At 37.4% G+C, this 22,918-nt stretch overlaps 2 protein-coding genes across 4 annotated transcripts; both read left to right on the forward strand.

Moving 5' to 3' along the window:
* Positions 1–5,322: 5,322 nt before the first annotated feature.
* Positions 5,323–7,730, forward strand: LOC112714609 (acetolactate synthase 3, chloroplastic-like). Its single transcript, XM_025766235.3, has one exon. It carries the CDS (start codon positions 5,410–5,412, stop codon positions 7,408–7,410), a length of 2,001 nt encoding a protein of 666 aa, XP_025622020.1. The 5' UTR covers positions 5,323–5,409; the 3' UTR covers positions 7,411–7,730.
* Positions 7,731–15,556: 7,826 nt separating this feature from the next.
* Positions 15,557–22,539, forward strand: LOC112714610 (splicing factor U2af large subunit B). 3 transcript variants are annotated; one of them, XM_072204423.1, is made up of 18 exons: positions 15,557–15,835; positions 16,433–16,596; positions 16,679–16,845; positions 17,258–17,319; positions 17,932–18,002; positions 18,090–18,134; positions 18,218–18,277; positions 18,681–18,741; positions 19,185–19,297; positions 19,950–20,065; positions 20,182–20,280; positions 20,411–20,486; positions 20,634–20,722; positions 20,980–21,043; positions 21,156–21,254; positions 21,401–21,482; positions 21,861–21,928; positions 22,160–22,539. In XM_072204423.1, the coding sequence occupies exons 4-18, from the start codon at positions 17,280–17,282 to the stop codon at positions 22,295–22,297; spliced, it is 1,221 nt and encodes a 406-aa protein (XP_072060524.1). In that variant the 5' UTR covers positions 15,557–15,835; positions 16,433–16,596; positions 16,679–16,845; positions 17,258–17,279; the 3' UTR covers positions 22,298–22,539. The 3 variants fall into 3 exon arrangements, with proteins under 3 accessions (XP_072060524.1, XP_025622021.1, XP_025622022.1); XM_025766236.3 differs by having other exon boundaries at positions 15,651–15,835; positions 16,729–16,845; XM_025766237.3 differs by lacking the exons at positions 15,557–15,835; positions 16,433–16,596; positions 16,679–16,845; positions 17,258–17,319 and adding an exon at positions 17,573–17,767.
* The last annotated feature ends 379 nt before the right edge of the window (positions 22,540–22,918 follow it).

Below are 22,918 nucleotides of genomic sequence, written 5' to 3' on the forward strand. Positions count from 1 at the left end.
TAACAAAGGATCTTATCTCAAAATTTCACAAATTTGAAATAATGCACGTGAATAGAGAGCAAAACACAAGAGCCAATGTTTTTATCTAAATTAGCAACAACAAGGCCACAATCACACACACCAACACTTTCACAATTAACACTCGAAAGACCAAGCTTCGAATTAAATAGCATATGGAGCATTACACAGGTAAAGGATTGGAGAACATCTTTTCTTCAATATATCAAAACAGGAACAATCCCAAGGGACGAACAAAATCCACAGCTCTTCCGAAGAAGAGCAAGCTACTACACAACGGTAGGAGATAGCCTATACAGACAAGGATTCTCACAACCTCTACTAAAATGCCTCAGCAAAGACGATGCCGAAATAGTAATGGCAGAAACACATGAAGGAGTATGCGGAAATCATATTGGCGGCTGAGCTCTGTCAGCCAAGATACTGCGAACAGGATACTACTGGCCAACTATAAAGAGGGATTGCATGACAAATGTAAGGACATGCAACAATTTTCAGAAGCATGCCAACATCTCAACAACACCCGCCGAGGAGTTACACACCTTGGAGGTAAGTTGGCCTTTCGACCATTGGGGGCTAGATATCCTAGGCCCCTTCCCGAAAGCGCCAGGACAGGTAAAGTTTCTTTTGGTATCAATAAATTACTTCTCCAAATGGATTGAAGCACATCCCCTAGCACGAATCACAGCAGAAAAAGTAAGGACTTTCCTTTGGAAGAACATCATATGCCGTTACGGCATACCAAGGGAAATAATATCTGACAATGGAAGGCAGTTCACAGACCACAAACTCGCCACCTTTTTACAAAACTTCGATATAAAACACCATTTTAGCTCGGTCGAGCATTCTCAAACAAATGGTCTGGTAGAATCAGCTAACAGAATCATTTTGCAGGCCTTAAAGAAGAAGTTGGACGAAGTAAAAAGCGAATGGGCAGATCTCGTACCAGAAGTCCTATCGGGGTACAACACGACAATCCAATCAACAACAGGAGAAACCCTCATACCCGTAGAAGTCGGCACAACTAGCCTGAGAATCGAGCTACATGATATGAACAACAACAACAACGAAAGACTAACAGACTTAGATCTGCTTGACGAGGAAAGGGAGATATCAACAATTAAACAACTAGCAATGAAGCAACTCATACAAAGATGACATAACAAAAAGGTCCACCCAAGGACATTCGAGAACGGAGAGCTCGTCCTCAGAAAAACAAAAGAAGCAAGAAAACTGCAAACGCATGGAAAATTAGCAACAAACTGGGAAGGACCATTCCGAATTTCTAAAGTGCTTGGCAAAAGAGCCTACCAACTAGAGACATTGTTAAGTAATCCAATACCAGGAAACTGGAATTTATCCTCTTTGAGAAAATATCAATCATAGTGTATATAGCGCGGATGAAGGTACTCTTTTTTTCATTTTGAGGTTTTATCCCAACAAAATAAGGGTTTTACTCAGAAAGGATTTTAATGAGGCCGGACGCCTTATCCAATTAATCTAACGGTATAGTCTTACAATAAAAAGACTAATATATTCTACCCTTAGTCTTATAATAAAAAGACTAATATATTCTACCCTACAAAAAGCCGCAGTCATTACAGATATCAGTCCAAACGGTTATATATACATATAAACCAAAACAGTCAACCGAGCTTCATACTCGGCAAAACACATAAGCAATCAAAATACAAAGCTAAAAACATAACCAAACAAGTTCAAAAAATTCCAAACAACATTTTTTCAAAGACAAATCCCAAACAACATTTTTTCAAAAAATAAATCTTCATTCTATCTTATCCCCAATACTCGAGCTATCGCTTTGTTTACTAACTTCATCATCAATCAACTCGCCATTAACAATGATCTTCGTAGCATCAAGCTTAGCAGCATCAACCTCGGGGAACAGAACCCGAACCTAGTCAGTAGCTCGCTCAAAACCTTGAGCAAAGGCCTCATAAACCTCATTTTCCAATTTCTTCACTCGAGCTGCTAACTGACCATTTTCAGCCGTTAGAGTTTTATTTCTTTCCAAGACCAAACTATGAAGGCGCTTCTCTTCAACAAGCTCTTCTTCCTTTCCCTTTAAAGATGTGGAAAGTTCAGTAATCATCTTCCCCTTCTCTTGAACACCAGTAGACAATTCAGAAATTTCAACAGAATCTTTGACTTCAGATTCAACGGCAAGCTCTTGGACCCTCCCAACGGCAACAAGTCGGGCCCCAATAACCTAAGACAAAAAGGCATCAACACAAGAAAACATGGTGGTAAAACATAAAATAACAGAACCAAAATACCTGAAGAAAACGACTCATCCCGGCACGTCCAACCTCCTCTATCATCTTCGAATCCTCAGGAAATCGGCACAGTTCATCAGCAAGAGTAGCGAAGGGAAAGAACCATGACCATAGGGATCTCATGTTATCATCCTCCCGATAAACATGAAGTCTCCTCTGGGACTCATACGCAGCCTCTACAATAGGTAGGACAGGGGAATGCTCCTCCTTACTCTCGGCCTTCTCGGCACGTGTCTTTACCCTTTTTCTTTTTTGACGAGGATTAACCCCTGTCTGAGCAGCAGCATCGCCACCCTTACCCACATTCGTCGTCGACCCTTCTTTCTCATTTTTCTTCCTCTGGTTAAAAAAGGACTTCAGTCCAGCAGTGGTGATGGTGGGAGCTTTCTCAGCTGCAGACAAAATATTAGAAACAACTACACCTCCATACCAGAGAGTAAACACTAAAACTAGTTACCTAGATAATCCAAAACGACCTCCTTATCTGAATCCTACTTCAACAAATCCGCAACAGACAACAACCCTACCAACTCCTCTAACAAGAAGTCCAACACGACATTGTCATCAAAGACCCTATCATCAACGTCAAGCACCTGAATAGGTTCGGGAGACCGAGAAAGGGGAAACCTTTCCTCCAGATATTCATTCAAATAAAAAGGAAATTCACTCTCAACGCTCCTGACCTTAACAAACATTGTTTTAAAATCTTTATACGACGATTTGTACAAGAAAAACACTGAACGACGAGGATGACTGTTAAGGTTTACCCATAAACCCCGCCTAACCCCTTTAGATTGAAACAACGAAAAAGAACACTCTCAACGAAGGAGGATACTCAAGAACACTCATCAGAATCTCAAAAGCATGGATAAAACCCCAGGAATTGGGATGCAATTGGGAGGGAGCGCAATTCAACCAAAACAACACACCACACTCAAAATATGTGAATGGGAACCGAACACCAATCTCAGTCAACAAATAGGAATAAATGTAGAAATACGACCAACCATCAACTCGCTCACAAACACGATCTCCCTCCCCGCAAGGTAAAAGCTCTATCCTAAGCCTATGACTCTCTCTAACCCATATATTAGTACCTAGCACCCTTATGGATTCAGAATCACTAAACCTAGAAACACACTGTTTTACCTGTTCACTAACCCAACTGCAAGGATCACCCTCCACCAGAACAACTTTACCCTTTTTCATAACCAAAGAATAAGCAACAAAATCAGAAAGAAGAAGAAGAAGACCAGAATCCTTCAACACAAACCTTTGATACTCAAGTAGTGTAAATTTAGAATAAGCAGAAGTTACCAAGGATACTCCCAAGTAATAAAAACATGGGGTAATGAAACGATTTTCACAAAACAACTTAAAACCGTCTCAAAATCTTAGCCACCCACTCACCATGACACAAATCAATGGCCAAGATCGCACAAGGCACTGTAACGAGAAGTCACATCAATCATTTCAGTGCGGAAAACGAAACGGCCATTAAATGCACATTTGCATCTTTTTCGAGACAAAAAATCAAAAGCAAGCAACAACAAACCTAAACCCATACAAACAAAAAGCTCGCCATGTACTCTTAAAGACACAAGGCGACTTTGGGGGCTCTGATACGTAGCCTAAGAACTCGGTCAACCGATTATATCTCCACCCACGAACCTTGGTCAGTAAAGCAAACCTCAACAGACAAAATCCAATAACAAACACCGCCAAGTCCAACGATAAGAACACAACTTAGAATTTCAACTGACTACACTAACGTCATCCAGATAACCTCGGCCAACACAGATAATCCCTAAATAAACTCCAACTAAACGAGCTCCCAAACGCCTATATAAGCAAATAAGCAACCTCAGAATAAGTCAGGTCACAGAACTCACTCTAGTTTATTCCTCTCATTCTCTTATAACTCACATTCTTACTTGAGCGTCGGAGTCCTTTTTGCAGGTGCTCCCACCGCGGTGTTCCGACTCAGCCGACGTATACCTCTCCCACCTAAGCACAGCAGCAGGCAGCAGGAGTCCCTATACTTCGGCCCTATACGCACGGAACAGTATCTATAGTTTCGTGAAATTTTTAATTAGGTTTCTATATATTTTTTCTTTTAATTAGGCTTATGCACCAATTTTTTTCAATTAGGTCCCTCTTAACAATAATTGGCTTAATTGTATAAGGACCCAATTAAAAAAATAATTTGGTGCAGGAACCTAAATAAAAAAAATTTAGAAATCTAATTTAAAAAAATTGATGTAAGGACTCAATTAAAAAGAAAAAAAAGTATAAGAAACTAATTAAAAAATTTGCGAAATTATAGAGACCATCAGAATAATTAAATCTTAAATAATTGATATATTTGTTTAAATTATCATTTAATGATTTTAAACCACCAACTTTATATAAAAATAAATGCATGTGATTTTTCAATTTATAAATTTTTTTGGCGGCATATGAATGCTCTTTTTGTTATTATTTGGGTGTCATTTTTTTTTTGTTTTTTATGGAAATTATTTTCTAGCCTTAGCTTGCATTACATAGTTGGGGCCTTCAACATCGGTATGCTAAGATTTTCGGGCCATTTATTAGACTAAAGGCCAACAAAAAAATGAAACAATGTTAAACCAAAAAGAAAAATTGTAAAAAGTCATGGCAAGAAAATTACAATATTACCTTCTGTATCCCCAAAAACAAAATTTCATAATAAAGGTATTAAATCATGTGCTGACACACAAATAAAAAGTTGACTCCCGAAAGATGTTAGACTTTATCTAAAAGTTAAAGTGTACGAATTAATTTACATAAACTAAAAATTTAATTATACATATCACATTTCCTAGATTTGGTAATTGTCTTATGTAATGATTACAGATGGTAAATAAATACGTAAACAGCGTATTTACGAGAGGTTGAGATGAACACGGATCTTGACTTGATGTCCTTTTTACCATTTCACCCAGTCAAGAATAAATACGCGCCAATGGAGAAGGGGTAACATGGTAAATGAACAACATGGCATTCAAATTTAGGGTCTGCATTTCATTACAGACGATCATCATCCCTTACACTCCCGCCGTTCTCTGCAAAAATGGCTGCCACTGCTTCCAAACCCTCTTTTCCAGCTTTTCAATCCCTTCAATCATCTTCAACCTCGTCGAAGCAAGCTCTTACTTTCACTAAATTCCCAAATTATCCCTCTTCTTCATCACACACCCTCCGAATCACGTGCTCCCTCTCCAACACCAACCCCAACCCCAAACATAATCCGAAACTCTCCCCTCCGAATGCATCCACCGCCGCAACCAGCTCCCCTTCCGTCGTTGGCGACAATTTCGTTTCCCGATTTGCTCCCAACGAGCCACGCAAGGGCGCTGACATCCTCGTGGAGGCGCTGGAGCGCCAGGGTGTCACCGACGTCTTTGCCTACCCCGGCGGTGCTTCCATGGAGATCCACCAGGCTCTCACGCGCTCATCCAAAATCCGGAACGTTCTCCCGCGCCACGAGCAGGGTGGCGTGTTCGCTGCCGAGGGATACGCGCGATCTTCGGGACTCGCCGGCGTCTGCATCGCCACCTCCGGCCCCGGCGCCACCAACCTCGTGAGTGGGCTCGCCGACGCGCTCCTTGATAGCGTCCCGCTCATTGCCATCACAGGCCAGGTCCCCCGCCGCATGATTGGAACCGATGCCTTTCAGGAAACCCCGATTGTTGAGGTAACTAGATCCATCACGAAGCATGCTTACCTTGTTCTTGATGTTGATGACATTCCTAGGATTGTGAATGAGGCTTTTTTCTTAGCTATTAGTGGTAGGCCTGGTCCTGTGTTGATTGATATTCCTAAAGATATTCAGCAACAACTTGCTGTTCCCAATTGGGATCAACCAGTTATGTTAAATGCGTACATGTCTAGGTTGCCAAAGGCTCCAAATGAGTCATATTTGGAGCAGATTGTGAGGTTGTTGTTGGAATCTAAGAAGCCGGTTCTGTATGTGGGTGGTGGGAGTTTGAATGCGAGTGAGGAGTTGAGGAGGTTTGTTGAGCTTACCGGGGTTCCTGTGGCTAGTACTTTGATGGGCTTGGGATCTTATCCTGTAGGTGGTGAGAATTCGTTGCAGATGCTTGGGATGCACGGGACTGTGTATGCTAATTATGCTGTTGATAAGAGTGATCTCTTGCTTGCATTTGGGGTGAGATTTGATGATCGTGTGACGGGAAAGCTTGAGGCGTTTGCTAGCAGGGCGAAGATTGTTCACATTGACATTGACTCGGCAGAGATTGGGAAGAACAAGCTGCCCCATGTATCTGTCTGTGGGGATTTGAAGCTGGCCTTGAGTGGGATCAATAGGATTTTGGAAAGCAGGGGGGTGAAGGGTAAGCTTGATTTTCGGGCTTGGAGGGAAGAGCTGAATGAGCAGAAGCTCAAATTCCCGTTGAGTTACAAGACATTTGGGGAAGATCTTATTCCTCCTCAGCATGCCATTCAGGTTCTAGATGAGCTGACCAATGGCGATGCTATTATAAGCACTGGAGTTGGACAACACCAGATGTGGGCTGCTCAATTTTACAAATACAAGAGGCCTAGGCAGTGGTTAACATCCGGTGGTCTTGGTGCTATGGGTTTTGGATTGCCTGCCGCCATTGGAGCTGCTGTGGCTAACCCCGGCGCTGTTGTAGTTGACATTGATGGTGATGGCAGTTTTATGATGAATGTTCAAGAGCTGGCCACTATAAGGGTGGAGAATCTCCCTATTAAGATCTTGCTGTTGAATAATCAACACTTGGGTATGGTTGTTCAATGGGAGGATCGTTTCTATAAATCCAATAGGGCTCACACCTATCTAGGAGACCCGTCTAAAGAGAATGAGATATTTCCGAACATGCTGCATTTTGCAGATGCTTGTGGTATACCAGCAGCTCGAGTGACCAAGAAGCAAGACCTTAGAGAAGCAATTCAGAAGATGTTGGATACTCCGGGACCTTACCTTCTTGATGTCATTGTACCTCATCAAGAGCACGTGTTGCCGATGATTCCTGCTAATGGATCCTTCGAGGATGTGATAACTGAAGGCGATGGCAGAACAAAATATTGATATCCTTAGCCAAATTCATCTTGATGCTTGTATTGTATAAATTAGCTTCTAAATTTTGTAGTTATTTTGGCAATTTTGTAGTCAATTGTTTTTTCTTTTGCTACTAGCTCTACTGTTCGTTAATCAGTGCTGCTAATCATATTATTGGATTTGACTCTTAGATTATTACACAAGTTAGTAAATTGAGGAAGTGTAATGAGCTTCTTTTTAGAATCCATCATCATAAGTTGGAATCCCACAATATTGACACAGGGAAAGTTCATGGTCTCAATGTTGCGAATACTTATTATTCAATAGAATATATAAACTCTATTTAAATAGACTTCATATTTCATATTTCATATGTCATCCTGTAGCTAATAATGAATGAAGTGAGAACCGAATATTATGCGATTCCAATTCCCTTGCAGCGTTTTCTTTGGCTCTCTCCCAAGTCCTAATTGTATCAAATTGAGGGTGGTTTTTGGTTGCGATGAGTGGAAGCTGCAATGCTGAGTACTCAGTGTCAGGGACTAAAATCTTGATGACGAGGAGATTAAAGCAATAGCATATAGCAATTCATTGGCTAGCGACAAACTTTTAGATAGAGTTTCGATCTGCGGTGGATTAATTTTTGATCTGTCGAGTTGGAAAATAATGTGGAAATTTCCCAGGGAAAAAGAAGCTTGGCTGTAAATTTACAGCCACTTGTGGAATGGTTTATCACTTTATTGACAAATATGAAGTGAATCAACCACCATGAACCGAAACTTAGATACAAGAAATATATGAAAATGAAACAAAGGGTAGCTGACGTCATTCAATGTCAATATATAATTATATATACAAAATATGACGAGATTTACATATGGACAAAGAAATTCTGTTTAAAAATCAATTCATTGCGCACTACGCCGCAGACTTGAAAATCCTAAAACAGTAGATATTTATTTTGGTTTCTTTTTTTTTTTTGAAAGTGTTAAGTTATTTAATACATATATATTCTGATAAGTTTGGAAAACTCTAAATTAATATTTGTGATGATTAAATATTATTAATTATATTAATTACAAAATTATTAATTTGATTTTCATGAAACATATATTAATTAATAATTTTATTACTTGCAGATTTTATTATTGGGTCGAAAGAAAGAAAAATTAGAAAGCCCAATTATGCTAACAAATACATTCAGCTTGTACAACAATGTTATATTAAGAGGCTAAATTATGGTTATGGTTATTGGGCCAGGAAAATATACTTGAAGCCCAACAAGGAGGTTGGTTCGAAAATTAAAAATGAAATAGAGCCCAATGGTTAAGCAAATTCTTAATATGGTGAAATCCAATTTGTTATAGCTGCATGCTTCCACGGATGCCATTCTTTATAGGTGATGGAATTCAAATTAGAATTAATTGCCTTGGTAACATGAAAGAGAAATTGCAAAGTGATTTGATGGCATTTATTGAGATATGCACGTTACAAGGTAAAAGCATGGAAAGTGGGATTAATTGATTTTAATTGATTGTAATTTATATCACACATTACTTCCATTGCTTTTCTTCTTTCTACTCTCTCTTCTCTCTCTTTGCATTCGGTCACCTCACTGTCAGAGAAGAAGATGGTAGAAGCAAGTAATTTGAAGAAGGAAGCAGAGGCTAGGCATGGGTAATGTAAACCTAACTCATTTTCATTTTCTTCTTTAATTACATTGCAAGTTTTTCTCTGTTCTCTCTCCTCTCTCTTTCGGTCTTGTCTAGCAGGAAAGGAGGGATGAAGCAAACTATCAGTAAAAATAACAGAGAAGCTAGTTGCAAGGAAGAGGCCATTGTGATGATGGCGTTAGGAAAAAGAAAACCAAAAGTATGTAGTGGCTGAGATTGTCACCAAATATGGTTAGATTTGGTGAGGTAATCTCGGATCCTTCATACTCAAAAAGAAGGAAGAAGATTCGGCCAGCAAGGGAGATTCTTGAAGCATGGCTTGTCTTTGATTCTGCTCAACCACCACAGGAAGTAGCTAGAGTGGCGAAGTGATGGAAGAGGCAGAGATTAAAGCAGATGAAGTCATCATCATCATGAAGCATCAAGGGCCAGAAATCCATCTTGGAGAGGAAGCCAAGGATGGAGCGCTCGGATTGATGAAGAGTGATGATCAAGGAAGAACCAGAAGTAATTGCATGTTGGGTTTTGTATGGTTATCTCTTCCCTCTCTATGTGGCCGAACCGGTTCTGTTTCTTAAAGGAGGAAGAAGTTGGTTTGGGTGTTGGCTTCAAGTGTGGAGGCTTCTCTCTTCTTTAAAAAGGGAGAACAGCCACTGTTTGAAGTAAGGAGAAAATTTGAAAGTGCAAGGCACAGAGTTCTCAGAGCTACCTGAGCTAACAGATTTCTCTTCTCCTTCAATGTATTCCATTTTGTAATTTTTCTGTTTAATTTTGTCATGTCTTGAGTCTCATGGAAAAAGGCAAACAAGTGAGGTTTGTATGAAAAAGCCATAGAGCGGAAAAAGGCAGAGAGTGCAAAATTAAAAGAAAAAGCCATAGATGTCCTTAGAGTTCCTTTGTACATCTATGTTGTGTTTCATGATTCTGTGGGAATCCCCTTGTAAGTTGGGTTAGCACTTTACAGTTGAAAGCTTGGCAGTGACCAAGTCAAGTTCAGGATTGGGTTTAGAATTCTAGACTTGTCCCAGATAGGAAGGGTAGTTTCTAGGAAGAATTGGTGTATGTAATCAAAGTTGATTATAGTGAAATTTCATCATTATTGTGATGGAGACTGGATGTAGGCTGCACTGCACTTAGCAGCTGAACCAGGATATATCTGGGTGTAATCTTCCTTCTCTCCTACTCCATTTCTGTTTCTACTGCACAGGAGCAAAATCCAAAAATGTCTCGTGCCAAGTGACGAGACAAAATGAAAAAGTCTCGTGGCTAGGGACGAGCTAAAACAGAAAAGTCTCCTCTAAGTCCAGCAAGTGTTATCAAGCATAAAAGGGGGCTAAGATTCAACCCCCCTTCTCTTAGTCACTGAAACCATCAATTGGTATCAGAGCTTGGTCTCAAAGAGATCAAGCTTTGCAGCTTAGAGAAAAGATCCTCATGGCAGAAAGCAGTGGCTCAAATCTGGTATCGTACAATCTCACAGAAGGGCAGTCAAGCAACAGACCGCCTCCTTTCAATGGGAAAAACTATACCTATTGGAAGGAGAGAATGAAGATATTTGTGCAAGCAATAGACTACAGGCTTTAGAAGATCATCCTAGAAGGACCACAGTTTCCTACTAACACAAGCGCTGAAGGAGTAATCACTCTTAAACCAGAAGCAAGCTGGACCGAGGAAGATAGAAAGAAGGTGGAGTTAAATGCCAAAGCTGTTAATCTACTCAACTGTGCTATCAGCTTCAAGGAATACCGACGGATATCACGTTGCACAACAGCAAAGGAAATCTGGGACAAACTACAAATCACTCATGAAGGAACCACCATTGTAAAGAAGACTCGGACAGATATGTTGAACAGAGAGTATGAAATGTTTGCAATGAAGGAAGGAGAGTCCATTGATGAAATGTTTGAAAGATTCAACAACATCATTGTTGGCTTAGATGCTCTGGGAATAACATATTCTGATTCTGTGCTAGTGAGAAGAGTGTTGAGATGTCTCACAAAAGAGAAAATGGTGAAGTTCAAAGGCAAAGACGGCAGCTCAAGAAAAATGAAGAAAGACCTTAGCAAAGTAACCTGTTACAATTGCAAGGAAATGGGACATTTCAAATCTGATTGTCCCAAGTTAAAGAATGAGGAAAAGCCAAAAAGAGGAAAGAAGAAGGGTCTGATGGCATCATGGAAAGATTTAGAAAATGACTCAGATGATGATGATGAAGAGACCGAAACCAAGTCACAACTATGTCTCATGGCAGATCACATAGATCAGGTAATCTTTCATAACCTTGACACTGAAGACCTTCATCTTATGATAGATCATCTTTCTGAAAAAATAAAATATTTTCTGCTTGATAACCAAGATCTTGAACAACAAGTTACCATTCTTAAAGCTAAAAATAGTTTTCTCAAAGAAAAGCTAAGAGAGGTCGAAACTGCTTGTGATCTTGTGGAAGAAAATAAGCAGTTGAAAGCCCAACTTAGAAGCTGTGAAAGTGATCACTCGGTAGTTGCATATGTAAACTGTTTTAAGGAAAATGAAGAGTTGCTGGAAAAGATTAAAAATCTTGAAAATGACTTAGCCAAATTTACTCTCAGTTCTGAAAATCTAAATCAAATTTTGGCTAGTCAAAAACCACTTTTTGATAAAGCTGGTTTGGGATTTTATAAATCGGATAAGAAACCTTCTTTTGAAAATAAAGCTTCATCTTCTAATGACACAAGGTTTCAAGATCCCACCTATTTTAAGAAAACAGCAACTCCAAGATTTTGTAGACTATGCAACCGAAAGGGTCATTTTCCCATTCAATGTTTTTTTTTTGTGAAAGAATGATTGGTGATAAAGTTTACAAAGTTGTTTTTGATTACAATTGTTTGGGACATAGGAGATGGTTTAATGTGAAAGGATCCAAGAAGATTTGGATACCAAAGGTTACTTGAGTTCATTTTGTAGGTATGCCTAGCATCTAAGAGGAAGGAAAACATGTGGTACATGGACAGCGGATGCTCTAGGCACATGACCGGAAAGACAACCTTCTTCATAAAGCTTGATGAGTATGATGGAGGGCTTGTCACTTTTGGTGATGATGGGAAAGAAAAGATAGTGGCTATTGGTAAAGTTGGTAAAAGTTTCTCTTCTTGTATAAATGATGTTCTCCTTGTACATGGCTTGAAACATAATTTACTTAGTGTTAGTCAATTATGTGATTTGGATTTTGAAGTTATTTTTAAGAAGTTTGTTTGTCTAGTTGTTTGTGAGAAAACTGAGAATGTTCTATTTGAAGCTAAAAGATGCAACAATGTGTATGGATTAACTCTTGAGGATTTAAAGGAACAAAATGTAACATGCTTTATCTCTTTTGAATCTGAAAAATGGCTTTGGCATAGAAAGTTGGGTCATGCTAGCATGTACCAAATTTCTAAGCTAGTCAAAAGAAATTTGGTTAGAGGAATTCCAAACATCAAGTTTGATAAAGATCTTACTTGTGATGCTTGCCAATTGGGCAAACAAGTAAAATACTCTTTTAAATCAAAAGATGGAATCTCAACCAAAAGGCCGTTGGAGATGTTACATATTGATCTTTTTGGTCCTACTAGAACTCAAAGTTTAGGAGGTAAACACTATGGTCTTGGGGTGGTAGTGATTACTCTAGATTTGGTTGGGTGCTTTTCCTTGCTCATAAAAATGATGCATTTTATGCCTTTTCCACTCTTTGCAAGAAAATTCAAAACGAAAAGGATTTGAAAATTGCCCATTTGAGAAGTGATCACGAAAGAGAGTTTGAAAATCAAGACTTTGAAAAATTCTGTGATGACTTAGGAATTTCTCATAATTTTTCATGCCCTAGAACCCCCCAACAAAATGGGGTGGTTGAAAGAATGAATCGAAGCCTTCAAGAAATGACTAGGGCCATGTTATGTGAAAATGAAATTCCTAAATTTTTATGGGTTGAAGCTGTGAACACAGCATGTTATATTTTGAATAGAACAATCATTAGAAGCATCCACCTCCTAAATCTTTGTGACCGGTACATCCACCTCCTCTACACTTCACCCACCAAAAGCATCCACTTCCACGTCTTTGATAACATTACCTCCAACCCCGACAATGTCCATGACATCCTCAAGACTAAGTTCCACAATTATTCCAAGGGCATGTCTTTCTCCACTCTCCAGTAAGTAATATAGATTGTTGGACATTAGGACATCATGAGAAAATTCTCCTTCGACATCATATGCAAATTCTCATTTAAAATAGACACCGAGTGCTTCATTCATTCTTTTCCGGAGTCCAAGTTGGCAGACAGTTTCGACCTCGCATCCAAGCTATTACAACGAGCAATGTCGCAGTTGCCACTCATATGAAAATTGAAGCGATTACTGAACATTGGTTCGGAGAAGAAGTTGAAGGAAATGATCGGAGTGGTGGACAATGTGGTCATAGAGATGTTAGGGCAGAGGAGGAGGGAGATAGCAACGATGACGACGAGTCTTAACAAATCAGACTTCCTATCTAGATTCATGGGATCCATCGAAGACGACAACTAGTTGAGAGACATAGGCATTAGTTTCCTGAGTATGAATTGGTTGAAAACAAGTTGATGATTTTTTTTGTGAACATTAAATTTATAGAGTGTGCATTATGTAATTTGAAGTTACAGTGTTAGACTGTTAGTGTTATGCGAGATATGATGAAAATTGAGAGAAAACATTGTCGTTTTCGAACAGAGGAGATCAGGGACCATTTTGTCCCTTGTTAGAGTTGTCAGAGACTATTTTGTCCTCCGTTAGAATTAACGGAGTAAAGGATTTAAGTGATTGACGGAGTTAATTGTTAGGGACCAATCGAGTAATTAATTTTAGTTGGGAACTAAAGCGTCCAGTCTGAAATTTTTTGAGGACCAAAATGAGTATATAATCTTAAAATAATCACGTTAGTCCTTTCATCTATTTTGTTACTAAAGACGACGTTAAATTTTACAGACGTGGCACGTAAACTTCACAACTCAACCCGAATCCGGATCCTACCCACATCAAACCAAACCCAAACCCAACAAGGAATAGGATTTCCTTCCTCCCACATTCAGCAGCTTCTTCGTCTTCTACCTGAAACTCCACCACGCTGCCGCCACGCCTTGCCTGCAGTTTCTCTCTGACGTGAATAGGTAATTGCTGCTTTGCTGAACCCCTCCGCCTAATGTCGCAGAGATCGTCGTCACTGCACCGTCCAACTCTTGTCCGTCCTCTTATTCAGCTTCTGGTAGAACATGGTCTCTTCTTTCGTTGCAACTTGCACCGATTTGCTCTGATTGTATCGTTCTTCCTTTGTACTCTTCCATGGACGCCGCCAAGTTGAAACAAAGACCGTTCAATCAAATCTTGCCAAATCAAGGGCACACTGCCATTAAGTTAATAAATTTACAAATTTGAGCGTTCATTGTTGTTGAACAAAATCCTTGCTCACCAGAAAAAAAAAATCAAATTTTGATTAGCTGTTCTTATTGTTAAGATCTGGATTGAAGTATCTCCGAGGGTTTGGTTTGATTGGGAAGGTTTGATTGGGAATGAGCATCATGAAATTGCCCCAAGGAGTTCAGGTTGAGAAGGGACCGCAACATGAAATTGCCCCAAGGACCACATCATGAAATGGAAGAACAGTCAATATTGTTTGAATTACTGTGGATGCTGCCATTGATGGAGGCAGCAGCTGTTGGAACTGGCATGGAGGCTGAGACGCGTAAAAGAGAAGGAGAGTCGTCGAGTTGGGTTGTTGGGTTAGGCTCCAATTTTCACGTCAGTAAAAGTCGTTAGTGATAGAATTGATGGAGGGACTAACGTAATTAATTTTAAATCTTTCGAGATTAATTTTGATTAATTTAATTTTTTAGGGATCAATTTGAAAATCGGGCATGACTAATTTAACTATTTACTCTATTCAAATTATTCCATTCCTAGTATTTAAAGTTTCAATTTACTCAATTTAATCTCATAACTTAGCATTTCGATCTATATTAATCTCATAACTTAGTAATTGAAAATTTTTACCTCAATTTGCTGCTTAAAAAGCTTTTAAAATCCTTAAGTGAAATTATGGTTATAGTTAAAAAGTTTTAACGATCACTTCATACCCATTAAAAAGTCTTGCAGGATAATTGTTAGTTTATTTCAATATACCGTTAATGATTTTATGACAAAAATAAGGTCAGAAACTAACATAAATTATGAATACCAAATTAGAGATTAAATTGAGTAAATCGAAATTTTTAGAGATCGGACTAAGGGCGAATACAATTTCAAAAATCAATATGAGTATTAAGAATTTTAGAATTTTTTGAACTAAATTAAAAATTTTAAAATATAAAATACATATTGAAAGTAAACTAAATAATATATATTTATACATGATACATTGTAACTAATTTTAGTGTATAAATAATATTTTTGTTTATAATTTTATGAACTAAAATAACTTTTGGAGTTTTAAGGATCAAATTTAACTTTTATTTTACTAATTTACTTGTGCTACAAAGTTATTTTTTTTTATAAACCTGAGTTAATATGTATATTGTCTACAAATTAAAATATTATTATTCTTTTTAAATATATCATAAAAAATTTAAAATATTATTATGCTTGATCAACGATCACTGCCATTTCATTCTCTAATCTTCATCACACAGCGAAGTATTTTAGGGTTTCAACGTTCAAATTTCATAGCTTCAGGGCTTGCATCCAATGTCTGACATCGAAAATCATGCTTCCCTTCGTGGCCGTTCATCGCCCGATAAGGTTTGTAGTTTAATTTTTTTTTTAGTTTCTGAAATATTAATGTTTGATCAGTTTTATCAGAAGCTTCATTTATCTGTATATATGGGTGTCTTGCTTGTAGAATTTATGAATCTTGATCGGACCTTTTTCTTTTAAATTTGTTTGTGTTTGGTTTCGTTCAATGTGCTTGTTTGTATTTGCAGTTTGTGTTTGGAACGTTGATTCTTGTTTGTAATCCAAAATTTAGTTTAGGTCACCCTCTTTGTTGGTTGTGGGTTTCTATGTCAAACGGCTGAAATGAGAAGATTTGGGATTGTGGAAGATTTAAGGGTGGTTATTCTGTATTTACCAGATGAAACGAAGCAAATTACATTTTTTTTAAATAAAAATAAAGAAAAACCAGATATGATAATGGTTTTAATCATGTGTGTGTGCACCCTGCGTGCACCTGTTTGCAATTGGTGCATGATTAAACAAGGGGCATGTAATTATTTCATGACCTGCAGTTGAAGGCATTACTGATTTAGGTGGGTTGGTATTTGAATTTTTAAGGCGTCTGAGCCTGTCTACTTACATGTGTGTTGGATGAGATCATTGAGTGTTGTTAAATTATCTCAGCGAATTTCTCGTGGATCTGCTTATGAAAGTTCACGGATGACAAGGCAAGATGATGAAAGGAAAACCTTTCATGACCGCCATCGCAGAGACCACAAGGTTGGAAGGTTTATGGGGAGGGGTAAATATGACAGTTATAATGGGCACAAGAAAAGTGATTATGATAGGTTAGACTATTCATCCCCTTTTCTTCTCTTCTTGTTGAAATTTCCTTTAGCATTTGACTGATTAGTGCCTTTCTTTGTGCAGCTTTCTTCATCTATTTGTCATTCATATTGGAGAGTTCTTTCATTTTGTAGGCATAATGACCGTGTTTGCGATGGAGAAACAAAGCACAAATATGGAGCGCATTCAAAGAGATCGAGGAGGAAATCAAGATCAAGATCACGGTCCAGATCCCCATCTCGGTCTGAATGGTAATTGCACTTGAATTCGGTGTGTCCATTGATCTTGTCCATTGATCTTGTGGGATATAAGCTATCTATATGTTCTCGAGCCTGTTGACTTAGCCTTGCTTTCCATCTTAGTTTAGCATAATGTAGAGATAAATGCCCTCACCTCTACCTACATCGGTTAGAAGGTGAAACAGGTATTTAACTGGAAACCAATGTGTTCTTAAATAGCTTTATGTCAACTTGAAGAAATTTTCTTATAAAGTTCCTGCAGCTGAACAAACATTTCCTTTGCATGTTAAATTTTCTTATATGGTTGTGTAGGTATGATACTGTTGTAATTTGATAGACTCTTGAACTACTGTTTTCCTTTTGACTGCACTTAGCTGTTTTTATCTTTATCTTCAAATGTTTAATTGTTTAATTGTATTTGCAGCAAAAGGACCTCTGGTTTTGACATGGCACCACCTACTGCAGACGTAACACCTGCTGTCTCAGGTACTGAACCTCTTAATTTAATAACTTGCATGTAGGAATTACTCTTTAGATTAGTTACAAGCTTCGTTTATTTATTTTGCCCTCCACATATTCCGCTTGAAATAATTGTTCCCTTTGTTTAAGTGTTTTGTTGATATTTTCTGTATATTTTGACGTGATGAATTTACTTTTGAAACTGAGAACCATTCTTGTGTTGTTTGGCTGTTGTGTGTGGTTTTGTGTTTCTGGGTTATTATTATGGTTGGTTAAGAAGACAATGTTGGGTTTGATGTCCTACGAACCTACCTATCAGCAACGCTCTGTAGCATATTCAATGGATGACCTATGCATTCTGTAGCTGGATCTTTCACTCTGAACCAGCAAAAGTTTCCTATTGGTGGACACATATGTCCGCAGCATCTTCAGTGAACTCGTTTATAAATTTTTTATTTTTCATGCTATATAATAGGTATGATTTATTTTCTTTCATTTTGGCTTTATTTGTTGTGGAATAGATGCTTGTACGCCTCTTAACTTTTTTTCTTTTAATCTATTGACAAGCTACAAAACCATGCAATATTTTGAAAAAAAATATTTTCTATATCTTGTTTTTCCTAAAAGTTAACAATGCAGGGCAAATACTGGGTACTGCTCATACGATTCAAGGAACTTCACAAAATTTGTCACCATTTGGAATATCACAGGTGCTGGTTTGTCATCAGTGTTATGGCACCAGATTTTCAGCTTTTTTAAATCCTATGAACAATCTATATGATTTCATTTTGCCACAGATGGGAACACTTTCTGTAATGCACATTCAACCTATGACACAGCAGGTGGTGTGACTTCATATAAGGGTCAATATGTGGATTTGCAAGTGAAAATGTCTTTCTGATAATTTTTTTTTCTTGTTCTAAAGGCTACAAGGCATGCCCGGCGAGTTTATGTAGGTGGGATTCCTCCGTTGACTAATGAACAGGTTCTCTCTCTCTCTCTCTCTCTCTCTCTCTCTCTCTCTCTCTCTCTCTCTCTCATCAGTGCTAATATTCTGGCTTCATAAATTGATCCATTAAAGGGATAAAAAACTAAGTTATATATGGACATACATATAAGATCTATAATATTTTCACATCACTGACAACTCTAATAAGCATTGCCTTCCCATTTGTTTGAAAATAGTTTGCCAAATTAATTTGGAAGGATATTTTGCATTATATGAAGGGAATATTTCTCTTGGGATGGGGTGATAGGTGTAGTCCATTTTTCTTTAAGTTTAAAGTAAACATTTTACTGTTAAGGTAAACATTGTAATGCTTAACCTAAATTTTCTTTTCCTTAACTTTTGGAATTCTTGTTTTGAGGTTCTTTTATTTTTGAAACAGACAATTGCAGCATTCTTCAGCCAAGTCATGATTACCATTGGGGGCAATTCTGCTGGAGCAGGTCAAATAAGCATAGTATTTTATTTTTAGTTTAGATATCTATATAAGCTTTGGTTTAGTTACTCTCCTCAGTAACTTAATAACTTATTGTTGTTTCCATTAATCCAGTCTTAGGACTACAAGCAATCATATGATGATACTGCCTTTCAAATTTAAGAAAAACTAGAAATTTAGGTTGGCAATCAAATAGTTTATATTTTCTCACATTCTAATACTCTTTTTTACAAACATAACATCAACCTTTCAATCGTGTTTTTATTGTTTTCTATATTTATTGCATGTAATGTGGACTGCGTATTTGCTTAAGGCACATAATTCAACAGTTTTTATTAATACAAAAATATAATTTTCTTTAAAGTTGGTGGACAATATAGTGTTACATTGGTGTCATTTATCTCCATATTGGCTGGTTATATTGTTTATTCTAGATTTTATGGTGTATAGGCGATTCTGTTGTCAATGTCTACATCAATCATGAGAAGAAATTCGCATTTGTGGAGATGAGAACTGTTGAGGAGGCTAGCAATGCAATGGCGTTAGATGGAATAATATTTCAGGCAAGGACTATCATGTTAATATCTTGAAATACCATCTTTAGGTGTTGTTATATCAAATGAGATAAAATATAGCAGGAACTAAGTAAGGAGAATGCCAATTACTGTATGATTCATCCATTAACTTTTTGTGATTTCTGGAATATGTACTTTTTTTTTTTTACTTAATGTAAATACAGATGTGGAGAATCTATACTTTGTTGGTAGGAAAGTATTCTTCTTGCGCAATCTAGGTTTTTTATATGCATGGTCATAAGAGGATGTTATCTAGTGCATTCTCAATCTGATGTTTCATACTGACTGCGTGCTCTGACCTTTACTTTACTCTCTTGGGATTTTCCACTTAAACAACTGAATGATTAGTTATTTCATCTGAATATGTGAGTGGAAACTATAGGAACCCCCATAAAAATGTACATTGGGTTGAGGATAGTTCAATTGTTAGTGGTAGCAGACCAGGATTAACTATAGATGGAATAATTAGGAGAGATTTAGATTTAAATGGCTTTCTATTTCTATAGATGTGAGTTATGATTACTCAATGATGTGTGATTCATGTTGCTCATCCCACATAGTGGGGAAGGAAAGGCTTGCTTCTTCTTATTGTTAATGTATGGAAACACTATACCGTAACATGTTTCTCATGATATCTTAGGGTGTTGCTGTAAGGGTCCGTAGGCCAACAGATTATAATCCTTCATTAGCTGCTGCTCTAGGTCCTAGCCAGCCAAGTCCACACCTCAACTTATCTGCCGTTGGACTTGCTATTGGGTTAGTTGACCACTTTGTGATGTGTATATCTTACATTCTAAATATCGTTTTCCTAAATAAAGGATAAAGAAATTATATCTAGTTTTTTATTCTGATTCATCTGGATTTGTTTCTAGTGCTGTTGGTGGAACTGAGGGACTTGACCGCATTTTTGTGGGTGGGCTTTCATATTGCTTCACTGAAGAACAAATAAGACAAATACTAGAATCTTTTGGGTAAAGCTATTGTACATCTATTTTGTTTTGTATCAAGGTGTTATTTGGTTTTCGATTCATGTGGGATTTTGATTTTGATTTTTTTTTACAAACATAAACTTCGCTCATGGTGGCATTTTTCGTATTGCAGTACTCTCCATGCTTTTGATTTAGTTAGGGATAAAGACACTGGACATTCTAAAGGATATGGTTTCTGTACTTATGAGGTGAACAAAAGTCATAACTTCTGTTGCTATTTATAATGATATTACATTTAATCTGTTTCTTTTCCAATCAGTTACATTACAGGTTTTGTATACAGGTTCTGGTATATTTTTTTCTTAATATATATTTTCTGGTTACAATCTTATCAGAATCCAGCGGTAACAGACATTGCTTGTGCCTCTCTCAATGGCCTTAAATTGGGTGATAAAACATTGACTGTAAGGCGAGCTACTGTCAGGTTGGCCCCTTCTTCTGAAATAAATCTGTTATTTGCTTAACTTTGTTATTTGGGGTTGGCTACATAGATCAAATGACCCCATTGCATCCTATCACGTTGTCGTTTGATCCATGTAGCCGGCCCCTCGTCAATGTAAACGGATTTTCTATATTTTTTAAACCATTATTGCTGCTTTATTCAATACATTGTTTTGTGTGGCATAAAGTATTAAATATTCAATTTTTTTCCTACTTCCATTAAATGCTCTTCTTGGACAGTGGCCATTCTAAAACAGAGCAGGAACACATCTTTGCAAGGGCACAACAGCATATAGCTATGCAGGTGAAGCACATTCACTTTTGCTGCCAACAACCCCCCCCCTCCCTCAACCCCCATGCGCCTCTCTCTCTATTTCTTTTTTTTTTTTTGCTTGTTCATATTCTTTAATTAACAGAAAATAGCTTTGGAAGTCGGCGGGTCAAATATTCCTTGGGCAGAAAGAGTGCCAACTACAATTGATGAAACTCCCACTAAAGTGTTATGTTTGACAAAGGTAATTCTGGTTTCTACTGCATGCATAATTTATCCATTGGTTTGATATACTTTCAGTTCTATATTCCCCCCTTTCCCTCTACATTTCCTGCTTATCAAGCAATTCCATTTTATTGACCTCTAATTGTCTTTGCCCACTGGTTAAAGGCTGTTACTTCTGATCAGTTGAGGGATGATGAGGAATATGAAGAAATATTGGAAGACATGCGGGATGAGTGCCGCAAATTTGGTATGCATATGTAGTATGATGTATTCCACACTTAAATTAAAGCTGTGTATATATTGAGTTATTGCATTAAATTGTATCTGGTTTGGTGGGTGAGCTGGATATATAATAGGGTGGTTCTATATCTTGTGCATACACTTAACCTTGAAACTATTTGAAACTCAGTACTTTCCAGTAATTCTATAATAAATGGCCCTTTTCTGTTCGGCTCATTATCATTATTGGACATTTGGACCACTGCTGCTGACTACATGACTATTGCTAAAATCTTTTTATTTTCTGTGAGATTAGACATGTTGTTATGAATGTCAGAATGTCCACTACTTCATGTGCTTCTGATTGATATGTTTTCTGCTATTTATATTTGGTTGACCTTTATAGGAGCTTTGGTGAATGTTATTATTCCGCGACCGAATCCTGGCGGAGAGCTGCCTCCGGGTATTGGAAAGGTATGTAGTTCACTAGTGATGCATTTGAGTTTGAGTTATCGTTTTCCGCAAATTGGCAGCATGTAAGGTGTATAACTCTGCTTCATGAAGTTCTGTGATGCATTAGTTACTTAATACAATGTACCTCAAACAACAATGGTTCCAAACTTCTATTAATTATAGAGGATTAGGAACTAGGAATAATTAAAATTCAGGGTAGTTGTTTGAAAGTGCTAATGGTTTGCCCTGCAGGTGTTCTTGGAATACTCTGATAACGCTGGTTGTTCCGCCGCAAAAAATGCTCTACATGGTAGGAAATTTGGTGGCAATGTTGTGACTGCCGTTTATTATTCTGAAGAGAAGTATCACAGTATGGACTATGGAGTATGATGTAAAAGATAGATAGTTATGTAGCCACAGTGATTAATGTCTGTCTGTAAAGTAGATCTGTTTTCCTTAGAGGAACTCAACGTGTACTCTTTTAAACTGAATTTGTCAAATTTAATCGATTATAGTACTTGTCACTATAATGCATAGATTCAAACTGTTGTTATCAGCGTGTAAAATTGGAGGAAAAAAACCCCTATTTTTAATGTTTTATTATTACAAATCTTGAGGAACGATTTGATTCAGCATTGTTTCATTTGGAAGTAAATTCTTAGCTAATATCAGTTAATTTTTTTATTTTAAATTCTATTAAATTTTAAATTAAAAAATTAGTTAGAAAATTATTTTTTTATACTTATATTTTAAGAAATTTGTTTTCAATTTAGTCGGTGGTGGGTACTTGATTTCCTTCTTTATGAATATGTTGTTCAAAAGTCATTTTCTTCAAAAAAGAGGTTGTTACTGTGTTTGTATACGAGATATTAAAGAAAAGAAAATTCTTTTATAGACGAATAAAATATGAATACCAAGATAATTAAGAAAGAAAGCTATGATATAAGATTATAAGGAGAAATTTTGTTGGTTTCTATGATAATTACTAGGTAAAAATTTACGTATAATTAT

This window comes from Arachis hypogaea, chromosome 10, assembly GCF_003086295.3.
Source record: "Arachis hypogaea cultivar Tifrunner chromosome 10, arahy.Tifrunner.gnm2.J5K5, whole genome shotgun sequence".
NCBI lineage: Eukaryota > Viridiplantae > Streptophyta > Magnoliopsida > Fabales > Fabaceae > Arachis > Arachis hypogaea.